Source organism: Petaurus breviceps, unplaced genomic scaffold (assembly GCF_028583685.1).
Source record: "Petaurus breviceps papuanus isolate PSGF00001 unplaced genomic scaffold, PetGlider_PUasm1.0 37, whole genome shotgun sequence".
Taxonomy (NCBI): domain Eukaryota; kingdom Metazoa; phylum Chordata; class Mammalia; order Diprotodontia; family Petauridae; genus Petaurus; species Petaurus breviceps.
The window spans coordinates 47,813,731-47,840,991 of record NW_027186296.1 but is presented as its reverse complement, the minus strand read 5'-3'; the positions used below and the strand labels follow the sequence as shown (position 1 = coordinate 47,840,991).

The window sequence follows — 27,261 nt, the reverse complement described above, 5'->3', positions numbered from 1 at the left end:
AGGAAATGTTACTTTGCAACATCCAAAAATATCATGCCTAGATTTCACTCTTCCTAGTATTAATTTTTCATTGTAGATATAGGTTTTCTGGAAAAACCAAAAATATTTTAAGTGACTTGTTACATGTTTTACATTGAGATCATTGAAAATTTCTCTTTGATTATCTGCTTTGTAGTTTTCAAAATATTTGGGACACATTTACAAATTAGTTCTTTAGTAGTGCAGCCCACCACTGATCTATTAGACATTCTCTTGTTGACAGTTTTTTTTTTCTTTTGTATATTTACCTGGAAATTTCCTTCCTCTTTAAATAGTCTCCACTGTTCCAGGCCTCAGTTGGCCCAGCAATTTTAATTCCCACCCCTTCTCAAGACAAGTGGAGTTTTAGTCACCAAATCCCCCAGACCTCATCCAGTGTAAAGTCCCAATGTCCTCTCACCAACCATCTTGTTTTACTCTTAGGAGCATTCATCAGTGGAACTCCCTCCTGCAATTTAAGTAAGGCTTCCTTCCTTCCCTACTCTTCTTCACGCATTATCCCATAGGCTCTTATCTTTCTGAGACTGCATAGGTTACCTTCCCCTCATTGCTAACTCTTGATTTGCTTCTCTAATTAAGAAAACACTAGGTTACATGAGCAACAAGATGGCAAAGAAGACATCTTTTTCAATCCCTATAACCTCTCAAACCTCTCCCAAGCAGAAATTACGTGTCAAAGAGAAAACAACTCTGCCAGATTTCTGCAACCTATACTTTCATGTTATATACATTTAGAAAGATGTCTTTTACTGGTCACTCCGTTGCCTATTGTTTTATTCACTCTTGAATTTCTGTTATTTGGGGTGTTTGAGAGGCAAATAATCTCTTTGTTTCAGTTTTTCTTTCAAAGAACGTTTAAATTCTTCTTTGTTATTGAATGTCCACCTTTTTCCCATATGGTTAAGTCCACATTGTTTTGCTTGCATAGTGAGCACATTTTCTTTTAATGTTACTCTTTTTTTTTGATTCACTTCTAGGTTGTCCTACATTTCTACATATTTGTACTTACCATCTGTACTTCTCTTTTTTGTTTTTGTCCTTAGCAAGGCTTATTACTTCGGATTAAATATTGTGTTTATTATTTATGCTGTGCAGCACATAAATTTTGTTCTTATATTCTTGTTTGTCTTTCATACTACTCAGGAACAGAGTTGTGTTTCCATGTTCTTTTCAAATTCCACACGGTCCTCTGTCTCAAGTGTTGGATAATTTTCCTTTATTTTACAGGATTTATAGATTCCAGAACTTGTTTACTAGATCTGAAGGCCATATTTTCTTCTGGAGGATGAAGGAGTTTTGACTTTGTTGTTTTCTTCTGGTTTTATGTTTTTATCTTCTTTGTCACCAAAGATGGATTGTATAGTCTGATTTCTTTTCCTCTGTTTGTTCATTTCCCCAGCCAATTTGACTTTTGAACTCTCTGCCAAGGTAAGGCTCTGCTTCCAGAGTAGAGAATGCTACATCCCAAATTTCTGGGGTTTTGCTCAGCTATTGTCAAAGCTACTTCTAGCCACATGCCTCAGAACTGTGGGGAGGACTCCCCCTCCACAGCTGCCACAGGCTCTGCTATGCCAATACTCCTCCTCACCCCAGGACTACTGCACAAAACTGTGACCCAGATCCAACCAGGACAAAGCAAAAGCGTCCTGCCTCAGTGCCAGCAAAGAGATCCCTGCAATTGCCCTCTGACCAGTCATTTGATCCCCCTACCATCTGTGGGCCTGGAGGTCAGGAAGAAGCCACTGCTGCTGCTGCTGCTGCTCCCATGGCAGCCATCACCACCTTTGCTGCCCTGGGAGCAGGGGCCAGACTGTACTCTTATCTCACCCAGGTCCATTTTCCCCACTGACCTTTTACTTTGTTTTTGGCATTTGTGGGTTGAGAGGTCTAGAAACCACCACACCTGCCAGTGATTTAGTCCCTGTAGGTCTCTTATAGCCCAGTCTGTGCCATCTGTCTATGCCAGCAGGGATGTCTCCCAATAGGTTCAGCGGGAACTCTGATCTTATATAAGACCAGAACCTGCAATTCAGTCTGGAAAGAATTCAGCTCAGCCTTACTTGGAGTCAGAGTTGAAAGAGTTTATTTTACGCTTTACAATGGGCAAGGATCCTTAGGGGACCTGCAAGTGAAAGGGGTACAGGCTTTTACTTTTAAAGGGTAGGGCTGCCATTTTCAGGGCTGACCAGATGGATGTAAGGGACTTCAGTGCATAGATAAAAGTTAGGGCTGACTGAGAGGAACTTGTGACTTCAGTGCATAGATAAAAGTTTAAGGAGTTTAACTTGGAGATGAGATTTGGGCCAGACAGGAGGAGACATGAGGAGATTAAGCCAGGACAAAGGAGTCACAAGTTGTTGCCTAGGCAGAGTGCAGATAGGGGGAAAGGGCAGAGTGCGAATAGGGGGAAAGGGCAGAGTTTGAGGCTGGGAAAGGGATTTTACAGACTGGTTTTTACAAATTGCTATTACAATTTTACAATACAAATTGCAGTTACAATTGTACAAACTGGTTTTACAAATTGATGTTGCCATTTGGTTTTACAAATTGCTGTTACAGATATAGATCCCAAGCACCCCAAGCACCCCATCACCGGGACTGTACATTGGTGCAATAGACCCTTCCTCTCAGCCTGCCAGGCTGTCTTCAGCAGGGGATTTGTTTCACTTGGTCATTTTGTAGGTTCTGTAGCTCTAAAATTTGTTTAGAATCATTTTTTACAGGTATTGGAGGTAATTGAAGGACAAGCTCAAGCCATATTTTATTCTGTTGTTACTGTTTTTCCTGTTGAATTATTTGTTTGTGTTCAAGGTCTTTTAGTTTTCTTTTTCCTGAATTCTTTGGCACTTTCAGGCCCCCTCATTCCCCACTATTTTCCTTGCAACTTCTTCCTGACTCCGTCTTCTTCAATAGTGGTTCACTTTGTGGCTGGATCCCATAGTGTCATAGCCTGCTCCCATATTGGACAATTCATGATCCACCAGCTTAGGTCTCTAGCACACTCTCACACACACACACACACAGAGTGAGTGAATGTCCTAGTGATATGTATTTTCCTCAGTTCTCTGGTCCAGTACCAGCAGCTCAGAACCTGTTCCCTTCTATATCAGAATTTCAGAGCTTTACAGCATTGAAGCTTCTGGCCCATAACCCCTAGCAGGATTTTGCTCCTGAAAAGTTATGGCTAACTTGGCTATAGAGACCCAAACAAGCTTCTATAGCCTGGAGCTGGGGTCTGGAGAACACTGGAAAGAGGAGAGAATAGGGTGCAGGGGAAGGTTTTGATTAAGCCAGTGTCATGTCCTTGAGCACGGAAAGTAGGGGAGGCATGCTGCGTCAGTGGGGCTTCAATTCTTTAGGGATTTGGGTTTTTTTTCAGAGGGGGAGGAGACTACCTTCTTTTGGATTCTGATATCCTAAAACATGAAGGCAGCTGAAGTTGTTTTCTCTTTGACACGTAATTTCTGTTTGGGAGAGGTTTGAGAGGTTGTGGGGATTGAAAAAAATGTCTTTTCTATCTTGTTGCTCATGTAACCTAGTGAATATTTTCTTAATTAGAGAAGCAAAATATTTCCTCAGAGTTCTAAAACATTGCTCACCATATACATAACAAAAGCTATTTACATAATTAGCAAACTTAGTAGGCATACTGAGAATATAAGTAATGTACATTTAGGTAATAAACACCAGCATCTACAGAATACAAAATGTTAACAACAGGATTAAAACCAGGCTCTATGCTAAATTGGTGCTTAGGATTCAAAGGCAAAAATGAAACAGTAATGATGTTCACTGACAAGTGACAGTCTTTTACAATACAGTCTTTTTACATACAAGAACAATCTTTTACTGATTAAAAATGTCATTGTATGACTAAACATGTGTGAACGTGTTCCACTCTTTGTCATGAACTATATAAGCTGGGTCTTGACATAGGACACAGCAGCTAATGACTTTTCAAGCCTTCCCCAACCCCCTCTCAAGCAAACCACTTGTTATTTCCACCCAATATAAAATAATATTCAAAATTCATGTCATGAAATAATTGTAGGGGAATAGAGAAATTCCATTCATATTTTTAAACTTAGCATCAAAAGTTTTATAACCTTGAGAAATTTCAGTGTGGCAAAATGTGCATCGAACTGTGTAATCTTTCAGTTAGGAATTATTCCTTTGCTATTTAGGCTAGCTACATAGGTTAATACAAGCAGATATTAACCTATTAAATAATTCCTTTTACATTTTAGGGCTATAGAAGAGTTGCCAGGCAAGTGCTATCATTATCCCCATTTTATAGTTGATAAAACTGAGGTTAAATAACTTGATCAGGGTCACAAAACTAAAAAATATATCTGATTTGAACTCAATCATCAATAATAATGATAAAAAGTCGCATTTTTAACACTGTCAGGTATTGTGATAAGTGCTATATAATTATTTCATTTGATCCTTAATTATTAGGAGAGAATCCATATTTGAAAAAAACTGCTTGGAAAAATGGAAAGCAGTTTGGCAGAAATTAAATTTAGACCAGTATCTTATGCATTAGAACATAATGAGATAAAATGTATTTGACCTGAACAATAAGAATAATGCTATAGAAAAATATTGGGAAAGAACCAAATGACATAATTTTTATAGCTTTGACTAAGGGTAGACAGAATATTTAGCTTAAAGAACCAGTAAGGTCAATCTCAAAAGATAAAATTGATAATTTTGAGCATGTGAACTGGAAAAGGTTTGCAATATCAGCATAAGGGAAGCAATCAAATAGGAAATTTACCCCCAAAAAACTTTTATCAACTATCTCAAAGATCTGTTATCAAATGTATCCAAAAACCATTTCTCAAATGTGAACAGTTTTCAAAAAGACTTTAAAGTGTTAGAAATTATATGAAAAGTTGCTACAGATCACTTGTAATAAAAATTACTACAGATTACATAAAATAAGATAAATAAAAATGAAAACAACTCTGAAATTCATCATACACATAGCACATTGTCTTTTCCCCACTTTTTCCAGAATTTATTTGTTTTTAGTTTTCAACACTCATTTCCACAAGATTTTCAGATCCAAATTTTCTCCCCATCTCTCCCCTACCCCCCACCCCAAAACGGCATGCATATTGATTACCCCTTCCCACAGTCTGCCCTCCCTTCTATCCCCTCCTATTCCTCCCCTTTACCCTCTTTCCCCCTTACTTTCTTGTAGGGCAAGATGGATTTCTTTACCCCATTGCCTATATGACTTATTTCCTGGTTGCATGTAACAATTTTTTAACATTTGTTTTTAAAACTTTGAGTTCCAGATTCTGTCCCTTCTTCCCTCCTCACCCACCCTCACTAAGAAGATAAGTGATTCAGTATAGGTTATACTTGGGTAGCTATGCAAAACATTTCCATAATAGTCATATCGTGAAAGACTAACTATATTTCCATCTATCATCTCCCACCCCCATTTATTCAATTTTCTCCTTAGACTCTGTCCCTTTTCAAAAGTGTTTGCTTTTGACAATCCCCTCCCCCAATCTTCCCTCCCTTCTCTCATCATGCCCTCTTTCCCCTTCCCCCCTACTTTCCTGTAGGGTAAGATACCCAATTGAGTGTGTATGTTATTCCCTCCTTAAGCCAAATCTGATAAGAGTAAGGTGGACTCATTCCCTTTCATCTCACTGCTCTTCCCCTCCATTGTAACAACTTTTCTTGCCTCTTATGTGAGATAATTTACCCTATTCTATCTCTCCCTTTCTCTTTCTCCCAATATATTTCTCTCTCACCCCTTAATTTTATTTTTTAGATATCATCCCTTCATAATAAACTCACCTTGTGACCTCTGTCTAAATATGTGTGTGTACACACACGTGTATACACACACACATACACATACATATATATTCCCATCAACTCTCCTAATACTGAGAAAAGTCTCATGAGTTACAAATATTGTCTTTCCATGTAGGAATATAAACAGTTCAACTTTAGTAAGTCCCTTACAATGTCTCTTTCCTGTTTACCTTTTCATGCTTCTATTGATTCTTGTATTTGAAAGTCAGGTTTCCTGTTCAGCTCTGGTCTTTTCATCAAGAATGCTTGAAAGTCATCTATTTCATTGACTGTCTGTTTCTTTCCCTGAAGTATTATATTCAGTTTTTCTGGGTAGGTGATTCTTGACCTCTGGAATATCATATTCCAAGTCCTTCAATCCCTTAATGTAGAAGCTGCTAAATCTTGTGTCATCCTGATTGTGTTTCCACAACACTCAATTTTTTTTTCTTTCTCATTGCTTGTAATATTTTATCCTTGACCTGGGAACTCTGGAATCTGGCTACAATATTCCTAGAAGTTTTATTTATGGGATCTTTTTCAAGAAACAATTGGTGGGTTCTTTCAATTCCTATTTTTGATCATGGCTTTCAGGTAATACAATAATTGTTAAATTATCTCTCTTGGATCTGTTTTCCAGGTCGATGGTTTTTCAAATGAGATATTTAACATTTTCTTCTATTTTTTTCATTCTTTTGGATCTGTTTTTATAATCTTGATTTCTCATAAAGTTATTAGCTTCCATTTGCTCCATTCTAATCTTGAAGGAATTATTTTCTTCAGTGAGCTTTTGGAATTCCTTTTCCATTTGGCCAATTCTGCTTTTTAATGCACTCTTCTCCAAATTGACTTTTGGGACCTCTTTTGCCATTTGAATTAGTCTATTTTTTAAGATGTTATTTTTTCAGGATTTTTTGGGTCTCCTTTAGCAAGTTGTTGACTCATTTTTCATGATCTTCTTGCATCATTCTCATTTTTCTTCTACATCTCATATTTGACTTTCAAAATCCTATTTGAGGTCCTCCATGGCCTGTGACCAATTCACATTTTTCTTGGAGGCATTTGATGCAGGAGTTTAGATTTTGTTGACTTTTTCTGGTTCCATTTTAATCTTCCTTGTCACCAAAGAAAGATTCTATAGTCTGATTTTTTTCCCTGTTTGCTCATTTTCCCAGCCAGCTACTTGACTTTTGACCTCTTTGCCAAGGTAGGACTCTGCTTCCATAGTGGAAAGTGCCACAACCAAAATTTCTGGGGTTTTGCACAGCTATTGTCAGAGTCATTTCTAGGCACCTGCCACAGAACTGGGAGAAGGACGCCCTCCCTCTCCACAGCCACCACAAGCTCTGTCATGGCAGTGTTTCTCCTTACTACAGGACTGCCACCCAAGACTGTTACCCAAATCCAAGCAGAACAAAGCAAGAGAATCCTGCCTCAGCACCAACAAAGAGATCTATGCAATTACCTTCTCATCAGCTACTTGATCCTCCTACCATCTATGAGCCTGGAGCTCTGGAAGCAACCACTGCTGCCACTGCCTTGGGGCTGGGGCCAAACTGTGCTCTTCACTCACCCAGGTCCAATAGTCTCCCCACTGACCTTTTACTTTTTTTTTGGTGTTTGAGTTGAGAAGTCTGGATATTGCCACAACTGCCAGTGATTCAATTCCCTGAGTTCTGCCCCAGCCAGTTCTGTGCCAGAGCAGCCCACATGCACTCTGCTCCCAGCCCAGTGTGTTAGCCTCTTCCTGTCGGCCTGCCAGGCTGTTTTCAGCTGAAGATTTATTTCACTCTGCCATTTTAAGGGTTCTATAGCTCTAAATTTTGTTCAGAGTCATTTTTACAGGTATTTGGAGGTGATTGGGGGAAAGAGCTCAAGGTTGTTCCTGCTTTTACTCCACCATCTTGGTTCCACCCCTCCACATAGCACATTGTCAAACAGTTTGTGTAAAGAGATACACACTAAGATGCTACTTCTAAATATATGTATTGGTCCAGCCTTTTTGAAAAGCAATTTAGAATTACACTTTAAAAAGTGACTAAAACATCCTTGTCCTTTGACCTAGTCATGTTCTGTTGGATATATATCGCAAAGAAGGTGAAGACATAAAGAAAAGCAGAATCAACACCATATTATACTGACACTTTTTGTAGTGGCAACAAATTAGAAAGAAACTAGATATACTTGAGTGGTGGTGGGAGGTCATATCTAAATAAATTGTGGTCTGTGGATATAATGAAATATTACTGTACTGTAATAAATGATGAATATCAAGAATATAGGGGAACATGTGACTACATAATAAATTGATGCAAAGTAAAATAAACAGAACCAGGAAAACACTATACAAAATGACCACAAAATAAAAGTAAAGAACAACAACAGCAGCAACAACAATTCAAACACAACATTGTGTAATTACAATCATCAAGCTTGGTCCTGAAATAGCAAGATTAGTTGACTATTTTGGAGGCTGATATGTGTGCTTATATTTATATACAATAGTTAACCTTTATATAGTGATTTAAGGTTTGTAAAGCACCTTCCAAGCATTATTTCATTTTATTCTCACAAGCCTGGAAAGGTAGGTGCAGTTATCCCCCATTTTTACAGATGAGGATACAGAGGCATACAGAGTTTAAATGTCTTATCCTGGGTTACATAGTGAATTTAAATTCAGGTGTTTCATGTACTTTTATCTGCTGAATTATCCAGCCATGTATTTATGTGTATGTATATATACATATATATGTGTATAAAATCTGCATCCTTTTCCTTTCTGAAATTTACTTACCTTTTTAATGGGGCTTTTGGAATGGCTCCAACTAATGATTGTCCATAACTGGCTCAAACTGACCAAAGACAAAGTGACTCAAATCTCTCTTCACCTTCCTAGAATTTTATACAGATTTCCCTCCATTTTACATAATATGTGAATTCTGTCAGAAATGGCTCTAAATTTTATTTTTCTAATGAGAATACTAATTTATCACTGATTTTCATTATAAAAATGAATTGAAAATTCATTACTTTGGAGTAGGGGGTAGCGATCATGCCATCACACACATTCATTTGAAATGATGAATGAAGTAAAGTTTATGGTAAGAACCAGTTTATCATTTTCCAGTTTGTGTTGTGCTGGACTTATTTGTGTTTTTTAAAATTGTGAGCTTCATGAAATCAGAGGATAAATTTAGTTAATCTTACTTTTTTCCTATTGCTCTCTTCTCTCTGGTAGAATAGTTAGTTCAGATTGAATTGGTAAAAATATCATCAGGGGCAGGACACCCATGAAAAGTGGCTATGAGTTTTTAGTGATTCTACATAAAATCTAGTGGTGAGAGAGTCTAGCAAGGGTGGAGAACCTGCTGCCTTGAGGCCACATGTGACCCTCTGAGTCTTCAGGTACAGGGTTTTGAATCTAAACTTCACAGAACAAATCCACACGTGAAGACCTAGAAGACCACATGTAGCCTTGAGACAGCAGATTCCCCACCGCTCGATTGAGTTTGAATAGAGTATTAATTTTAATCCATGAAGGTCCAAAGATATTCACCATAGAATGCTAGATCTACCTATTTGACACTATTCTGTTTTAGGTTTTTAGAATCTACAACTTCTCTTCGATTTTGGTTCATCCCCACTTTGCTCAAAAGCCATAGGAATTCCTCCTTTATCTAGAAATTCACTAGTTTTTCATTCATATATTCTAGAATTTTGTTTTCCTCTCCTGAATATTTACAAGGTCTAATTTTTCTAGGCTTCTATGTCAAACATTCCTTCCTGATGCTATCCAACTATATGATGATTTGTGTCACTGAAAATTTCTTGTTTGAGGCTCAATAAATTATATTAAATATATTATATTACTCTTTTATGATGATTTTAGATTAAATATTTTGTTTTATATATGTATGTATATATATATATATATATTAATGTTTAAAATCCCATCTATGTATTAGGCTTATTAGAATGACATAGTAACTAAGGTGAATTTAAACTTTTTTTTAAGACAGTTTGTTTCAGAAACATGAACAAAAAGTCCTATTGAGCACTATTAAGATGCAGAAAAAGACTATGCAATAATGAGCATCATATAAACATTTTTAAAAATGAAATTTAATTTATTAAATCTCACAAGTATTGTGTTTCTAACATAGTGAACTGTATGGCATAAATTCATCTCCATGGTATTAAAGAGGTCGTAATCCAAAAGGAACATTTTTCATCTCCCCCCCTCTCCCCACCAAAATCTCCTCTTCCCATCTTCCTCATTAATATGGAGGATATTACCATTCTTCCAGTCACCCAGTCTCACATCCCAGATGTCATCCTTAATGTCTTATTCTCACTTATCCCATGTATCCAACCTGTTGTCAAATTTTGTCATTCCTCCCTCTACAATAATCTCTTTTACTTGTCCCTTCTCACATAGCTACTTAGACTAGGTTCTCATCACCTGTTTCCTATTCTATTTCAATAGGCTTATAATTGGTCTCCCTGCCTCTTCTTTCCCCATTTCAATCCATCATCCTCTCAGGTGCCAAAGTGCTAAAGCACAGTTCAAACAATGTTAACCACCTAGTCAACAAACTCCAGCTACCATCACATATAAAATCATCTATGTAGTATTTAAAGTTTTTAACAATTTGACACCTTCCTACCTTTCTAGTTTCATACTTTACTCCTATCCATGGATTCTATAATCCTGCTGTATTGCCTTTTTTACTGTTCCTCACTCTTGCAAATCGATATCTGATTTGAATCTGTGCTTTTCTTTTTGCTGCCCCTCATGTCTGCATTGTTCAACTTCCTCATCTACACCTCTTTGCCACTTTCATATCAAAGCCCACCTCCTGATGGAAGCCTTTCCCTTAACTGCCAACCCCACAGGTATCTTGCATTTTCTTTCTGAGATTACCTTTAATTTAAACTGTATGTATGTGCATATGTATGAGTGTGTGTGTGTGTGTGTGTGTGTGTGTGTGTGTGTGTGTGTAGTTAGTGCATGCTGTCTCCCCAATCTTCACCATTACCATGTGAGTACCTTGAGGGAAAGAACCATTTTTCCTCTTTTCTTTGTAACTGTAGTGTATAATACAGTGTATGTCACATAGTAGAATGCTTAGATACTTGGTGACTAAATAGGGTGGTATAATGGATAGGGAATTGGTCTTTGAGTCATTTCTATTTATATATAATGCTATTAATGTGAATATTCATTTATAGTGAATATTTATAATTAATTAATTTAAATGTTGCTGAATTTGAGGCAGTTTTTTTAATTTGTTTCTTTTTCTTGAAAAAGGTAACCTGAATAATTAATTATGAAACAAATAAACATTTAAAGATCATTAGTTGGCCAATTAGTTGTTCATTTTAAACTTGGTAACAAGGAAAAATAAACTATGAAACATATTATCCAAGTATAAAGGATATTTGCTTGGGTTGGAAACAATTTTTTAGTACATGTACATCAATGAATAAAATTCTTTTCATTTATTTGCTTCTGCTATATTATCCTTCTTAAAATGTGACATCTGGTGCTTTAATATTGTTACCTTTTTTTGACATCTCAGTGTATTTATTGATTTTTCTTTCTTTCTTAGGCTATCAATTTCCATTTTTCCTTATCTACATCCTCTCATCAGCTGCTTAAAATAGTTATGTTATGACTGTAGACCAAATATTTATTTTCTCCTCATTTTCCTAATTTAATGTAATTTCATTTCTTTTCTATCCTTTGCTTTCTTGCCTACTCTTTGGATCATTTAATGTTCCCATGTTTTAATATTTAGGTACTTTGTTCTTTTCAATAATCTATCTCATCATGAGTAGAATAATATCCCTCAGATTAGTTTTCTCACTTTTGAAGAGGATTTTTGTATCAGCAAGCACCCTAGGGTAGCTGCCAACACAAGTTCTTAGATCTGCTTTGTTAAAGGAAAGCAACTCAAAATGGGTTAACAAGCTTACTTTAATCAGTCAAATATGTATCGTTTACCTAGTTCAGGGGAAAAAGGTCAGCACCCCAAACTTCAGAGTATACAGACAGAATGATCAAGACAGAGAAACAGATCAAGTAGACAGATTTCCAAACTGTCCAACCATTATATCCATACCAAATCAACATCTGGGTTTTTCAAAGCCCGGGGGCTCTCAACTACTGCTTCCCAGAGTCTCATCTGATCAAATCACAGAACACTTCTCAAAGTGAGCCCCAAAGCAAAGCCTCAAATATGGGTTTATATAGCCTTCTCCTGGCTCAGAGAATGTAAAAACCTTCTGGACCCACTGGCCAATCAAAAAGTATCTACTGAAAAATAAGCTTCCCACCCCAGGCTCCAGGTGCACTTTAGCCTAGGGGCAGGGAAGATCTTAAAAATATACATTCCCATTACAATTTTTAAACATATATCTTTATTTTTTTTTACATTTTCTAGCCTTATTTTTCATTATGCTCATCAATAGAAACAGTTTTACTCTGCTAATTATATATTATTCAAAACTGGTGTTAGAAATTTTGAGACCTTTTTTTTTCTTTAATTGATGATGCCTGTTAATTTTCCAGGTAAAATTTAAATGAGAATAATTAAAATATTTCTTTGGTTATAACATATTTTTGTGCTCTTTTCTTTAGATAAAATTTGACAGCGTTGAAGTCTGTGTTTGCTGTGAAATGCAACATCAGTCATCAGGCTGTAGCAATCTTGGTGAAACCCTGAAACTCAACCCACTTCAAGAGGATTGTAATGCTGTGAGACTGACTTTAAAGGTGAGGAGGATTGGGCTTTTCTTTTGTTCACTGCTTTGGATCCAGTATCTCACAAACATTTAAAGGAATTATTAAACTACATATTTCTTTTTTCTGGTTTATTCAACAGTATAAGTCAAAAGCAAGAGGGTAAAATAATTCTGACATTTAAAAAGTAGTAATAATGTCAATTACAAATATTTTCATAGTTATTGCTTGCAATATTTCATTTTACTTTTCATTAAAGTAAAAAGGGATTCTACTGCTTTATCTTGCTACTTCTGTTATATACAAAATAGAGAATTAAAAGTTGGGAACATCCTTTAAACACCATGTAGTCATGAAGTTCACTTCTTCCAGACATATCTGCAACTATTCAGTCCTGGACAGATGGTTGTTTATTTTTTTTAATATTCAAAGAAATGGATATCCCATCTCTCAGTAGTTTCTTCCAGTGTATAGCAACTGATTAAAGAAAATTGGCTAGAATAAGGAAGTAAATTACTCCCTTTCTTTTTCTTTCAGCTGAATAAAAAAAGCAGTTGAATTAGTTTTTATAAATTTGGGGTTGCTAAAAAGGTATAAGAATAAGAATTATTTTTAAAAAAAGAATTAAAGGTTATTTCTCTCCTATTTTCCAGGGATGCGACTGTTTTAAAAGTTGATGTTTATGACTTAAAAAGACAATTTACAGTATGTAGTGATGATTCCTGTTTGTTGGTGTTTAGTATTTTTTAAAAAAACGATTTCTTATAAAATGTTTATAATATTCAAAATCAAACTGAGGTTTTTTTTTCAAATATAAATGATAGTTGTGCTAATGCTTGGTATAATCTCAGATAATTAACATTATGTATTAATTTTAAATGACTGGAATATGAAGGAAAATGACCAAAATATTGATACTTAAAGATCAGATCCCATTTCTCTGGACAAAGTTGCAAGATCTGTGCCTTTTGACTTTGTTCATGGAGAGAAAGATGTCCGATGAGGCAAATGAACAAATTATAACTAATCAGGGCAGCAACTGTCGGTAAGGGTGTTCACGTTCTCTAATTATGATTAGTAATTGCTATCTGTTTTTTTTTTATATAGAGAGAACAGCTGTGGTAAAAAAAAAAACACAGAGCTTTATTCTTTACTGAATATTTTAGAAGAAATAGGACTTAAATAGGAATAAAAATCATCTATTTCCGCTCCATCTCCAATCCTCTTACCTTATCTTCCTCTATCATTCCATTTGTCAATGTAGATACAATAAGAAACAGAAAAAAAAAGCTATTGAATGCATTTTACTGCCTCACAAAGATTAAAATAAAATGAAATTTTTACAAAGAACTAGAAAGTAGCGTCTCCTTACTCTACTCCATCTTAAGTCATAACATGTATTCATCTGAAAACTGGATTTTGAAGAAAATTTGACTGTTATAGCCTCTTTACAGAGTCCAACCAAATCCTAGCCCTTGTATCTAAAGAATATTTTAGTATCCTGAAGTTCAGGAAAGAATTTCTTAGTCATTTGAAGAAAGACAGTATTTATATCATTTTTGGGCCTGTTTATCATTGTACAGTTAACCACCTACCTATAGGTAAAGAATCTTGAAAATATAATAAGGGAAGTAATTTACCTTCACATGGTACCAAATGAAGCAATATCTGTATGATTCATGAACCCTTGATAAAGCATAATGAAACAAATGACCTGCTGAAGTTCATATGAGACTTTGAAAGGAATAGCAATTGGACCTATTTCGTTATTATAGGAAACTTGCTGAAGAGAGAACATCCTCTACCAAAGCAGATCGTCACCTTCTCTATAACCATAGTTGTAGTGTAATTGCCTAGCACACTGAGGAATTAAATGATTAGGGTCACACACCCAACACAGATCAGAGGCAAGACTTGAGTCTGGATCTTCCTGACTCTGAGAACAACTCTGTGTCCATGCTCTCAGTTGCCTCACTTGTGGCAAACATGAATCATTGTGTTGTCAATAATTTATAGGAAAGAAATTTTCAAGTTGTCTTTTCTGACTAATGTACCATACTGACAAGCATGTTAATATATCAGACTAATTTTATAAAGGGCTTTGCAACATTTCATGACTTTCATTGAATAACTGGATAATCCTCCAAGTTCAAAATGAAAGTCAAGTATATGTATTCTTTCCCTAAGAAGCTGCTTTTGTCACTTGGCATCTTTCACACCAGTTTTCTATTAGCCCTTTCACATGTGGCTCTGTAATCTCTAGAAGGAATAATAATTTATATTGAATCTATGATTTCTGTTAAGATACATTTATATTGAATGCTCAATGAAGATTTATCTATATTTTCAAGTTGAAGTTTTTGCAGACAAGGTTTAATTATGTACATTAATATTTAAAGATTATATCCTCTGCTACTAAATAAACATTTGTTAAATTATATATTTAGCACCTTATTTATATTTATATATAAGTTTATATAGCACCTTAAAGCTTATAAAATGCTTAATATATATGATCTCTCATTTGATCTTCATGACCCTTTAAACAACTGCTATAAACAACTTTGAAAATTTTTTATGATCATATTAAATATATTTCCACATTAGTCATGTTGTGAAAGAAGAATCAGAACTAAAGTGAAAAATCTTGTGACAGAAAACAAAAAAAGTGGGAAAAAGAGAAAATAGCATGATTCAATCTGCATTCAGACTCCATAGCTCTTTCTCTGAATATGAATACCATTTTTAAACATGGCCCTTTTGGAATTGTCTTAGATCATCATGTTGCTCAGAAGAGTAAGTCTTAACAAAGTCAGTCATTGCACAATGTTGCTGCTACCTGTGTACAGTGTTCTCCTGGTTCTGCTCATTTCCCTCAGCATCAGTTCCTGAAAGTTTTTCTAGGTTGTTGTGAAATCCACCTGCTCATCATTTCTTATGGAACAATAATGTTTCATTATATTCATATATCACAATTTGTTTGGTTATTTCCTAATTGATGGGTATAACAAGTGCTATTATTATCCCCATTATACAGATTAGAATACTGAGGACAAGAGAGGTTAAGTGATTTGCCTAATGTCACATGAATAGTAACTAAGGAAGAAATGAAACTCATATCTCCCTGGCTACCTGTCAGTTATTGCGTCTGTTACATAATGAGAGCTTTAAACTCCCTCCATGTTACATTTCAATATTAGCATTATCCAATTGATATCTAAATTGAAATCTACCAAATATGTTCCTTTCCCCCCTTGATTAAATTAAACCTGATGAAATTATCCTTAAAATATTTGTGACTACAGAAAATCCATATAAATATATTTAATTATAATAAACTAATTCCACTAAAGTACTATACCAACAATTCATTGTTGTGTTAAGGACATGTTGGTATCTCAAATATTAGATTTAGCAATCACAAGTTCTAAAAGCTTCTACCATGGCAGAAATAAACCAACGAATATGAAAAATTTTAGCTAAATGGATAGGAGCCTTAAGTATTTGCCATGAAAAGGTGAACAAAAGAGATACAGTGTTAGTATAAGGCTGTTCAAAGAGGCAGAAAAATATTTCAATTCATAGGATATTTTGTTACTTCCCCTTCTGTTAATTATGAATGTAAACAAACAAATCACCATGAAGATAATTGCATTTTATGCACCATTATCTGTTGGAGAGGATTTACAAATCAATACATCTTATGAAAATTTTGATAGAATTCACTAAATTAAGCCTGCATATTTTCTAATACTCTATCAATTCACTGCAAAAGTCCTGCCTCAGGTCTCTTCCCACTTCATTCTGCATAGTTTTACCAAAACAGTTTTTTCTTAAACACATCTCTTACCATGTGACCCCTATTCAATTAACTTCCTGGCTTCCTGTCAAATTGCAAGAACACAGAATCACAGAATTTGAGAATTGGAAGGGACATCAATGTCCACCTCGTTGAACTGATACACAAAGGAATCTTCAGTGTAACATCACTGCCAAGTGGTTGTCTAGCCTCTGCTTGAAGACCTCAATTGGGGATGGGAGAAGGAAGAGAAAAGGAACCCACCTACTCTCAAAGCAGCACATTCCACTTTTAGATATCTATAATTGTTAGAAAATAGTTCCTATTCACCCACCTACCCCCCCCACAACTAGATTATATTTAACTTGTTTCAACTGCAAACCACTGTTCTTGACCTTCTGGGACTGAAAAGAAAAAGTTAAATTCCTTCTCTACATGAAATCTTATAACATACTTGGACATTTGTGTTGCCCTCTACTCTTCTACTAACTCAGTCTTCTTTTGGGGTTAAACATTCCTAGTTCTTTATATATCATAAATTCAAAGTCCTTTATCAGACTGTTTTCATTTTTCTGAGCAATCTCCACATTATCCATGTGCTTCTTAAACCATGATCCCCAGAATCTGACAAGGGCAGAGTACAGTGTGATTATCACCTCCCTGTTCCTTAAAGCTGGGACCTCTCATAATGTAGCCCAAGATTGCATTAGTTTTTTTTTTTAATGACATACCACATTGCTGACTTATATTGATCTTAAAGTCCACTAAAAGCCCCCATCCTGTTTCACAAACACTCCTGAATATTAATGCCTTCCCATCTTTGTGGATTTTTTAAACATTTTTATCCAACTTCAAGATTTGACATTTATCTCTAACAAATTTCATCTTTACAGACTTAATCTCAGTGCTTGTCTTTTGGCATCTTTTGGATGCAAATTCTGTCATCTAATGCCTTAGCTATCCTCCCAATTTTGTGTCATTTGAAAGTTTATTCAGTATAACATCTATGCCTTTACTCAAGTCATTGATAAAAATCTTTGACAGCATGAGGTCAGCTACAGATCCCTGAGATACTACGTTGGAGACTTCCTGCCACATTGACCCTAAATCATTAACAACTACTTTTTGAGTTGACCATTCAACTAGTTCTCAATACATCTGATTGTATTATTACCTAATCCCTATCTTTCCATGTCTTCCATGAGAATACTATGAGATATTTTAACAAAGGCTTTGCTAAAATTGAGATGATCTACATCTACACCTTTTCCTTATCTACAAGTTTAGTAATTCTGTCAAAAAAGGAAATTATGGTTGTTCTGGTATGACTTCTTATGAATAAAGCTATACCAGCTCTTTGGAGTTCACCATTCTGCTTTCTAGATATTAACCAACTATCTCATTAATGATCCTTTCTAGAATTTTCCCAAGAACAAAAGTCAAACTCACTGATCTGTCATTTATATACTCTTTCTCTTCCCTTCTTAAAAAATCAGAGCAATACTTATCCTTCTGCAGCCCTGGGGTATAGTACTCATTTTCTATGATTTTTACCTAACAGCAGCTCAGCAATCACATCAGCCAATTCTCCTGGTATCTGAGATTGGGCCAAGTGACTTAAATTGATCAAGGGTTTCTATATGTTCATGCTGGCTTGCTCTCTCTCTCTCTCTCTCTGTCTCTCTGTCTGTCTGTCTGTCTGTCTCTCTCTCTCTCTCTCTCTCTCTCTCTCTCTCTCTCTCTATCTCTGTCTCCCTCTCTCCTTTTCCCCCTTTCTCTCCCTTTCCCCCTCTCTCTTCCCTCCTTTCTCCCCTTTTTCCCTCCTCTCTCCCTTTCTTAACTTTATGTTTTATATATGTACACATTGTATATATTATATACAATAATATATATTATATATGTACATATTGTATATGTACATTTGTGTATCCATGTGTATATTTCTCTCTATATACAAATATATACATATATGTCATACACATATATATGATGCATTTGTTTGTCTCCACCTTAAAGGGTAATCTCCTTGAGAGTGTGGATTGTTTCATTCTTTGTACTTGTATCTCTTTTGCCTAATGAAGTGACATATATTAGGTATTTAATAAATATTTCTTGCTTAATGAATTGGCAAAAGAAAGATGATGAAAACTGTTGGAAGATACAAGTTCAAGATCAAAATATGGAAGAGGGATGTGGCATATAGACTACTCTGAAGCCTCCTCCCCATCCACTAGTAATTTTTTATTCAAGAAGGGAACAGGAAGGTTTCAGGGCAAAGTGAGCCACCAAGAATACAGGGGGAAAATGAAATTGACTTTAAAAACTAGGAAATGACTATCCATTATTATAGAATCAGTTGTCTCAGTTCAATCAAATTACTGATAAGTTAAAGCAAAAGTCAATGAATAACAAATTTGGAAAAAAAATTTATAAAAATATCCCCTCCAAAAAAAAACAAACCCTTATGTGAAATCATAGCTGCTCCCATTTGACACGGTGAAATAAGCTAGAGACTCTGGAATTTAAAAAGTAACAAAATTAAAGATTGTGACTCATATTCCCTTTCCTTAGAGTTTGTTTTTATTGTTGTTGTTTCTGTTGTTGTTGTTGATTCATTTTAATTGTGTCTGACTCTTTGTGACCCCTTTTGGCATTTTCTTGGCAAAGATACTGGAGTGGTTTGCCATTTCCTTCTCCAGCTCATTTTACAGATAAGAAAACTGAGGCCAATAGGGTTAATTGACTTTCCCTGGGTCACACAGCCAGTAAGTCTCTGATGCTGGATTTGAACTCAGGTCTTCCTCACTCCACATCCATTTCTCTATCCACTGTGACACCTTGCTACCTGCTCCTTAAAGTTTATCCACTCTTAAAGTTACCATAGTGAGGATAGAGAGCCAGAAACCTCCATAGTCATCAGATACTTCACAGAATCACAAGATTTGGGAGTTAAAAAAATTCCTTAGTGACTGTCTAGTCCAAGCCATAACTGGAAAGAATGAATTCCTAATACACTGTATTTGACAGGTTCAGACATATTCATTCTTTGCTAACCTCAAGCGAGAGGGAATTCATTTCCTCCTAAGGCAACCTGTTCTTCTTTTTCAGTACTCTAAAATTAAGCTTTACCTTAGAGTAAGCCTCAGTTTATCTATTCAGCTTCTACCCATTGTTCCTTTTTATGTCTCCTGGGACCAATGCAGAACAAATCTAATCTCCCTTCAACATCATAGCCATTCTCTTCTCCAAACTAAACATATCCAGTTCCTTAAAATCATCTTCATATAGCCTGAACTTGAGGTCCTTCAGTATCCTAGTTGCCTATTTCTAGATATTCTCTACATTATTAGTTTCCTTCCTAAAATGTGGCACTGAAACAGAGTGAGACACTCATGATTTTATCGAGTCAATCTAAAGTACAGTGGGACTATTACCTTTCCTAGTCCTGGAAACTATGCCTTTCTTAATGAAACCTAAGATATGATTAAACTTTTTTTTAACTTACATTGATTTTATAGTCTAATACCCTTCCAAATCTTTTTTTTAGAGAGAGTATCTAGCCATGCTTTTCCTTGTTTTATACTTGTAAAATTGATTTTTTAAAAACCTAAGTGTAATACTTTATTTTTATTCCTATTACTTTTCATCTTATTCATTTCTAAAGTTAAAAGCTTGTTTTTTGCAAATTTATGCCTATCATCTATTTATTAGCCATCCTGCCTAACTTTGCCATCTGCAAATTTGATAAACATACCATCCATATCTTTATCCAAATCATTGTTTTAAAAAAAATATTCAGACAGAGCCAAGATGGCAGAGAAAAGGCAGAGACTCACCAGAGCTCTCCCCCAAATCCCACAGAACACCTTTAAATAATGCCCTAAAACAAATTCTGGAGTAGCAGAAACCATAAAAGGATGGGTTAAAATAATTTTCTAGCACAAGACAACGTAAAAGGTTGGCAGGAAAGTTATGTCACAATGGGTAAGAGTGGAGTCCAGTCCAGTCCAGGCTGCATCAGCATAGACCAGGCCCCAGCAAACCAGAAGTAGGCCTTGGAAGTGACTAAATCAGTAGCAGCAATAGTGGCTGCTTCCAGACCTCTAGACCATAGACAATAAGGGAGTCAAACAACTGGTCAGGAGATTACAGGGGTCTCTTTTGGCACTAGGGACAGGACTCTGTCACTTTTCTCATACTCAGATCCAGGTCACAGTCCTAGGTGGCAGTCCCAGGGGGAGGAGGAGCCCTAGTACCCCAGAGCTTGCAGCCACAGAAGAAAGCTTGTGGTAGCTCACAGAACAGAGGACAAGCTAGGAGAGTAGTAAACACAGCTATCCTTAGATCATACCACCTTGGAAGAACTGAAAACTTTCAGGTCCCAAAAGTATCTCTTAAAACAGCTGTATAAAACCCCTGGAGCTTGGAATAGTACACTCTTTACCCTGGAAGGAGAGACCCAATTTAGCAAAGAATTAAAAATCAAGAAATAGACTGAAAAAATAAACAGATAACAGAAAACAATTCTGGCTGAAGAAAGTTACTCTGGTGACAAGAAAGATCAAAACTCACACTTAGAAGAAGATAACAAAGTCAAAACTCCTACATCCAAAGCCTCAAAGAAAAATATAAATTGATCTCAGCTATAGAAGAGGAAGAGCTCGAAAAGGATTTTAAATGTCAAGTAAGAGAGGTAGAGGAAAAATTGGGAAGAGAAATGGGAGTGATGCAAGAAAATCATAGGAAAAAGTCAACAGCTTGGTAAAGGAGGCACAACCACCCCCCCACACACACACACACATACACAAACTGAAGAAAATAGCACCTTAAAAAAACACAAAAGACCAAATGGTAAAAGTGGTAAAAAGAATTCCAATGAGGAGAATGACTTGAAAAACAGAATTGGCCAAGTGGAGAAAGATATGCAAAAATTCACTAAAGAGAAGAACTCCTTAAAAAGCAAAACTGGTGAAATAGAAAAAGAGACATAGCAATGCACTGAAGAAAAGAACTCCTCAAAAAGGATTGAACAAATAGAAAAGGAAGTACAAAAGCTCACTAAATTAGAAAATAATTTCTTAAAAATTGCAGTTGAAAAAGTGGAAGCTAAAGAGACATTCAGGCATCTATGAGACATAAAGAAACAATAAAACAAAACCAAAAGAATTTTTTAAAAGATGACAATGTGAAATAACTCATTGGAAAAGCAACTGACCTAAAAATAGATCCAGGAAAGATAATTTTTTTAAAAATGAACTTCCTAAAAGTCATTATCAAAAAAGAACCTAGACATCATCAAGAAATTATCAAGGAAAATTTCCCTGACATTATATTCTAGAACAATAGGGTAAAAATAGAAATTCAAAGAATCAACTAATCACCTCCTAAAGGAGATCCCAAAATGAAAACTCTTAGGAATATTATAGGCAAATTCTAAAGTTCCCAGGTCAAGGCAAAAATATTGCAAGCAGCCAGAAAGAAGCAATTTAAGTATCATGGAACCATAGTCAGTATGACATGAGATTTAGCAGTTTCTACATTAAAGGATCAGAGGGCTTGGAATAGGATATCCTGGAAGGCAGAGGAGCTATGATTACAACCAAGAGTCACTTACCCAGCAAAACTGAGTATTACCCTTCAGGACAAAAAAAAAGGACTTTCAAACATTCCTGATGAAAAGACCAGTGATGAATAGAAAACTTGACATTTAAACACAAGACTCAAGAAAAGCACAAAAAGATAAACAGGAAAAGGAAATTATAAGGGACCTAGTAAGGTTAAACTGCTTATATTCACATGGGAAGTTGATACTTGTAACTCATAAGAACTTTCATATTATTATGCTAGTTAGAATATATACAGACAGAGGGCATAGATATGAGTTGAACATGATGGGATGGTATAAAAAAATAAAAATAAAGGGTGAGGAAAAGGAAGGGTAGAGGTAAAATGGGGTAAATTATATGACATTTAAAAAGCACAAAAGAGCTTTTACTGTGGAGGGGAAGGTGGAGAATGTGGCAGAGAACATTTGAACATTACTTTCATCAGAATTTACTCGAAAAATGGAATAAAATTCATACTCAGTTGGGTATAAAAACCTATCTTGCCCTGTAGGAAAGTGGGAAGGAAAGGAGATAAGAGAATTGGGAGGGAAGGGATACTCATAGAAAGGAGGGCAGATTGGATGAGGCAGTAGTCAGAAACAAAACACTTTTAAGGAAGGACAAGGTGAAAGAAAACTGAGAATAGAATAAACAGGGAGGGAATAGGATGGAGGGAAATATAGCTAGCAATCATAACTGTGAAGTTAAAAGTTTAAGCAAGTTTCTCTGACAAAGTTCTCATCTCTCAAATATGTAGATAAGTGAGTCAAATTTATTAAAATAAGAGCCATTCCCCAATTGATAACTGATTTTAAAATATGAAGTCAGTTTTCAGATGAAGTAACCAAAGCTATCTATAGCCATATGAAAATAACATGCTTTAAATCCCTACTGATTGGAGAAATATAAATTAAGACAATTCTTAGATGCTAAGTCATATCTATTAGATTAGGTAATAGGATGGAAGAGGAAACTGACCAATGTCAGAGGGAATGTGGGAAAATTGGGGCAGCAATGGATTGTTGGTAGAGTTGTGAACTGATTCAACCATTATGTAAAGCAATGTGAAATTATGTCCAAAGGCTTATAAAACCATGCATACCTTTTGCAAAACCTCTGCTAGGTCTGTATCCTCCAAAGAGATACATAAACAAAAGTAAAGGGACCTAGATGTATAAAAATGTTATGGCAACTCTTCTGGTGGCAAAGAATTGGAAATTGAGGGGATGCCCATCAATTGGGGAATATCTAAACAAGTTGTGGTATGTGATTGTGATGGAACACTGTTGTGCTATGAGAAATGATGAGCTAGATATCCTCACAAAAATCTGGAAAGACGTGAACTGATGCAAAGTGAAATAAGTGGAACCAGAGGAACAGTATCAGCAGTATTGTAGGATGATCAACTGTGACTGACTTATCTATTCTCAGCAATACAAGATAAACTCTGAAAGACTTATGATGAAAAATTCTATCCATCCCCAAAGAAATAACTATCAAGTCTGAATACAGATCAAAGCATACCTTTTAAAACTAATTTAATGTTTCTTTGATTTTTATTTTGGTCTATGTTTTCTTTTACAAAATGACTAATATGGAAATATGTTTTGAGTGACTACACTTGTATAACCCATATAAAATTACTTGCCTTTTCATTCAGGGAGGTGGGAAGGGAGGAAAAGAATTTAATTCAGTTTTTTAAATGAATGTTGAAAATTGTTTTTACATGTAATTGAGGAAAAATAAAATACTAACACTTAAAAATATATTAAACAACAAAGGTTCAAATACATGTCCTTGTGTCACTATACTAGAGACCACCTTCTAAAATGACATTGAGCCACTAATGCTATACTTAGGGGCTGGCTATTCAGCCAGCTCCAAATCCTTCTCATTGTACTATCATCTGTCCCATCTCTATCTTTTCCACAAGAATAGCCTGATAAATTATGTCAGATGCTTTATTAAAATATAGGTTAAAATGATTATAGTATTTCCCTAACGTTTTTTAAGTAGCATGTACAAAAAAAAATGAAATAAAGCTAGTCTGACATTACATGATCTTGATGAAGCCATACTGGCTCCTTGTGATTATGTCTTTCTTTTTGAGATGATCACTAATCATATCCTTAACAATAATTTTTAGAATTTTGCCAGAAATCAAAGTTAATTTCACTGAACTATATTTTGTAGAATCTATTTATGCAAGTCTACCCATGTTTTTTTAAGACCATTGAGCTCATTATTTCTTATAGCACAGCAGTGTTCCATCAGTCATGTACCATAACTAGTTCAGCCATTGCCCAAAGATTTTTAAAACCAAAAAGAAGATTTTATATATTTGATCTTGAATGTAATAGAGAACCACTATAATTTATTTTATAGATAGGAATCTACATTCAAAATTCCACCAACTATGAATTTTTCTACATTACTTTCCAATATTTGCCATTTTCCCCTTCTATCATTTTAACCAATTGAATAGGTATGAGATGATATCTCAAAGTTGTTTTAATTTGCATTTCTCTAATTAATAATGATTTAGAGCATTTTTACATGACTATGTATAGTTTTGATTTCTTCATCAAAAAACTGCCCATTCATATCATTTGGCCATTTATCAATTGGGGAATAACTCATATCCTTATAAATTTGACAAAGTTTGCTATACATATATGAGATGAGATCTGTATCCAAGAAACTATAATTTTTTCCCCAGTTCTCTCCTTTACTTCTAATCTTGGCTTTATTGGTTTTATTTATACAATACCTTTTTAATTTAATGTAATAAAAATTATCCATTTCACATCTCACAATGTTCTCTATATCTTGTTTATCCAAAAATTCTTCTATCTGTAAATCTGATAGGTAATGTGTTCCATGTTCTAGTTTTCTTGTGATATCTTCCTGTAAATCTAGGTCATGTATTCATTTTGACCTTATTTTGGTAAATTGTGCAAGATATTGATCTATGCCAAATTTCTGCCAGACTGCTTTCCAGTTTTCCTGGCTACTTTTACCAAATAGTGTATTCTTATTCCAAAAGCTTAAATATTTACATTTGTAAAATACAAGGTTACTATAATCATTTGTTGCTCTGTAATGTGTATCTACTTTGTTCCACTGATTCAGCTTTCTATTTCATAGCCAGTGCCAAATAGTTTTTATAATTACTAACTTTTAATATAGTTTAAGATATGGTACTACTAAACCTCCTACCTTTTCATTTTTTTCATTGATTCTTTTGATATTCTCGACCTTATGTTCATTCAAATTAACATTGCTATTATTTTTCACTAGCTCAATAAAATAATATCTTGATACTTTAATTGGGATGGCATTAAATAAGTGCATTAGTTTAAGTAGAATTGCCATTTTTATTATCATGGTTCTGCCCATCCATGAACAATTAACATTTTTTCAATTATTTATATCTGACTTTATTTGTATAAGAAATGTTTTATACTTATGTTCATGTAGTTCTTGGGTATGTCTTAGCAGATATACTCCCAGGTATTTTATAATGTGTACAGTTATTGTAAATAGGGTACCTCTTACTGTCTTTTCTTCTAGGGTTTTGTTGGTGATGTATAGAAATGCTGATGATTTTGTGGGTTTATTTTATACCTTGTTAGTTTGCCAAAATTATTCATTGCTCAAATTAGCTTTTTAGTTGAATCTCTAGTATATAGAAATATATCATCCAAATATATCATCCAGAAAAGAGATAGTTTTATTATCTCATTGTCCATTCTGATTCCTTCTTTTTCTTCTTATTACTATTGCTAACATTTCTAATGCAAATATTAATTTATTTTGGTGATGAAGGGCATACTTGTTTCACTCCTGATCTTATTGGGAAGGTTTCTAGTTTGTCCTTGTAGCAAATAATGCTTGCTGATGGTTTTAGGTAGCTGTTTCTTATCATCCTAAGGAAAATCCATTTATATCTATTTTTGAGTGTTTTTAATAGGAATGGGTGTTGTATTTTGTCAAAAGCTTATTCTGTATCTATTGTTATAATCTTATGACTTTTGTTACATTTGTCATTGATGTAATCAATTATGTTAATATTTTTCCTTATATTAAATCTTCCCTGCATTCCTGGTATAAATTCCACTTGGTCATAATGTATTATCTTTGTGAAATATTATTGTTATCTCCTGGCTAGTATTTTATTGAGAATTTTTTCATCCATATTAATTAATGAAATTGGTTTATAATTTTCTTTAGTTCTTTTTGCTTTTTCCTGATTTAGGTATTAGTACCATATTTGTTTCATAAAAGGAGCTTGGTATTACTTCTTCTTTGTCTGTTATTCCAAATAATTTATTTAATGTTGGAATTAGTTGATCTTGAAATGTTTGGTAAAATTCACTTATAAAAATACCTGGTCCTGATGTTTTTTTCTTAGGAAACTCATTTATGGCCTGTTCAATTTCTTTTTCTGAAATAGATTTATTTGGGTATTGTATTTCCTCTTCTGTTAATCTAAGCAGTTTATATTTTTTGTAAAATGTTCTTCCATTTCACCTTAATTGTTAAGGTGAAATTTAATTAATTTGCATATAACAACTCCTAATAATTGCTTTAATTTCATTTTCATTAGTCATATATTTAGTCTTTTCATTTTTGATACTAGTAATTTGGTTTTCTTCTCTTTTTTTATCATATTAGCCAATGGCTTATCTATTTTATTTTTTTCATAAAACTAACTTCTCCCTTTATTAATTCAATGGTTTTCTTACATTCAATTTCATTAATCTCACCCTTAAGTTTTAGGTTTTCCAATTTGCTGTTTAATTGGGAGGGGAGGTTATTTTGTTCTTTTTCTTGTTTTTTTTTTTTAATTGCATACCAATTCATTGGTCTACTCTTTATTCTATTGACATAAGTTTAAAAATATAAATTTTCTTTTGATTTCTGCTTTTGCTGCATCCCATATGACTTGATATGTTGTTTAATTATTAGTATTCTTTTTAATAAAGTTATTAATTATTTCTATGACTTGTTCTTTAACCATTTCATTCTTTGAATTAGGTTATTTAGTTTCCAATTACTTTTTCATTTGTGTTTCCATATCCCCTTATTAAATATAATTTTCATTGCATTATGATTTGAAAGGGATGAATTTAATATTTTTGTTTTTCTGCATTTATCTATTATGTTTTTATGCCCTAATATGTAGTCAGATTTTGTAAAGGTACTGTGTAACATAGAGGAAAAGATATATTCCTTGTTATTCCCAT

At 34.5% G+C, this 27,261-nt stretch overlaps 1 protein-coding gene across 2 annotated transcripts in view; it reads left to right on the top strand.

The window, feature by feature from the left end:
- Nucleotides 1-27,261, top strand: part of ENTREP2 (endosomal transmembrane epsin interactor 2) — a 587,469-nt gene that overhangs the window by 421,787 nt on the left and 138,421 nt on the right. For both annotated transcript variants that reach the window (XM_069098432.1, XM_069098433.1), the window contains exon 4: nucleotides 12,506-12,640. In XM_069098432.1, coding sequence (XP_068954533.1) covers nucleotides 12,506-12,640 — 135 coding nt within the window. The remainder of the gene's footprint in view (nucleotides 1-12,505; nucleotides 12,641-27,261) is intronic.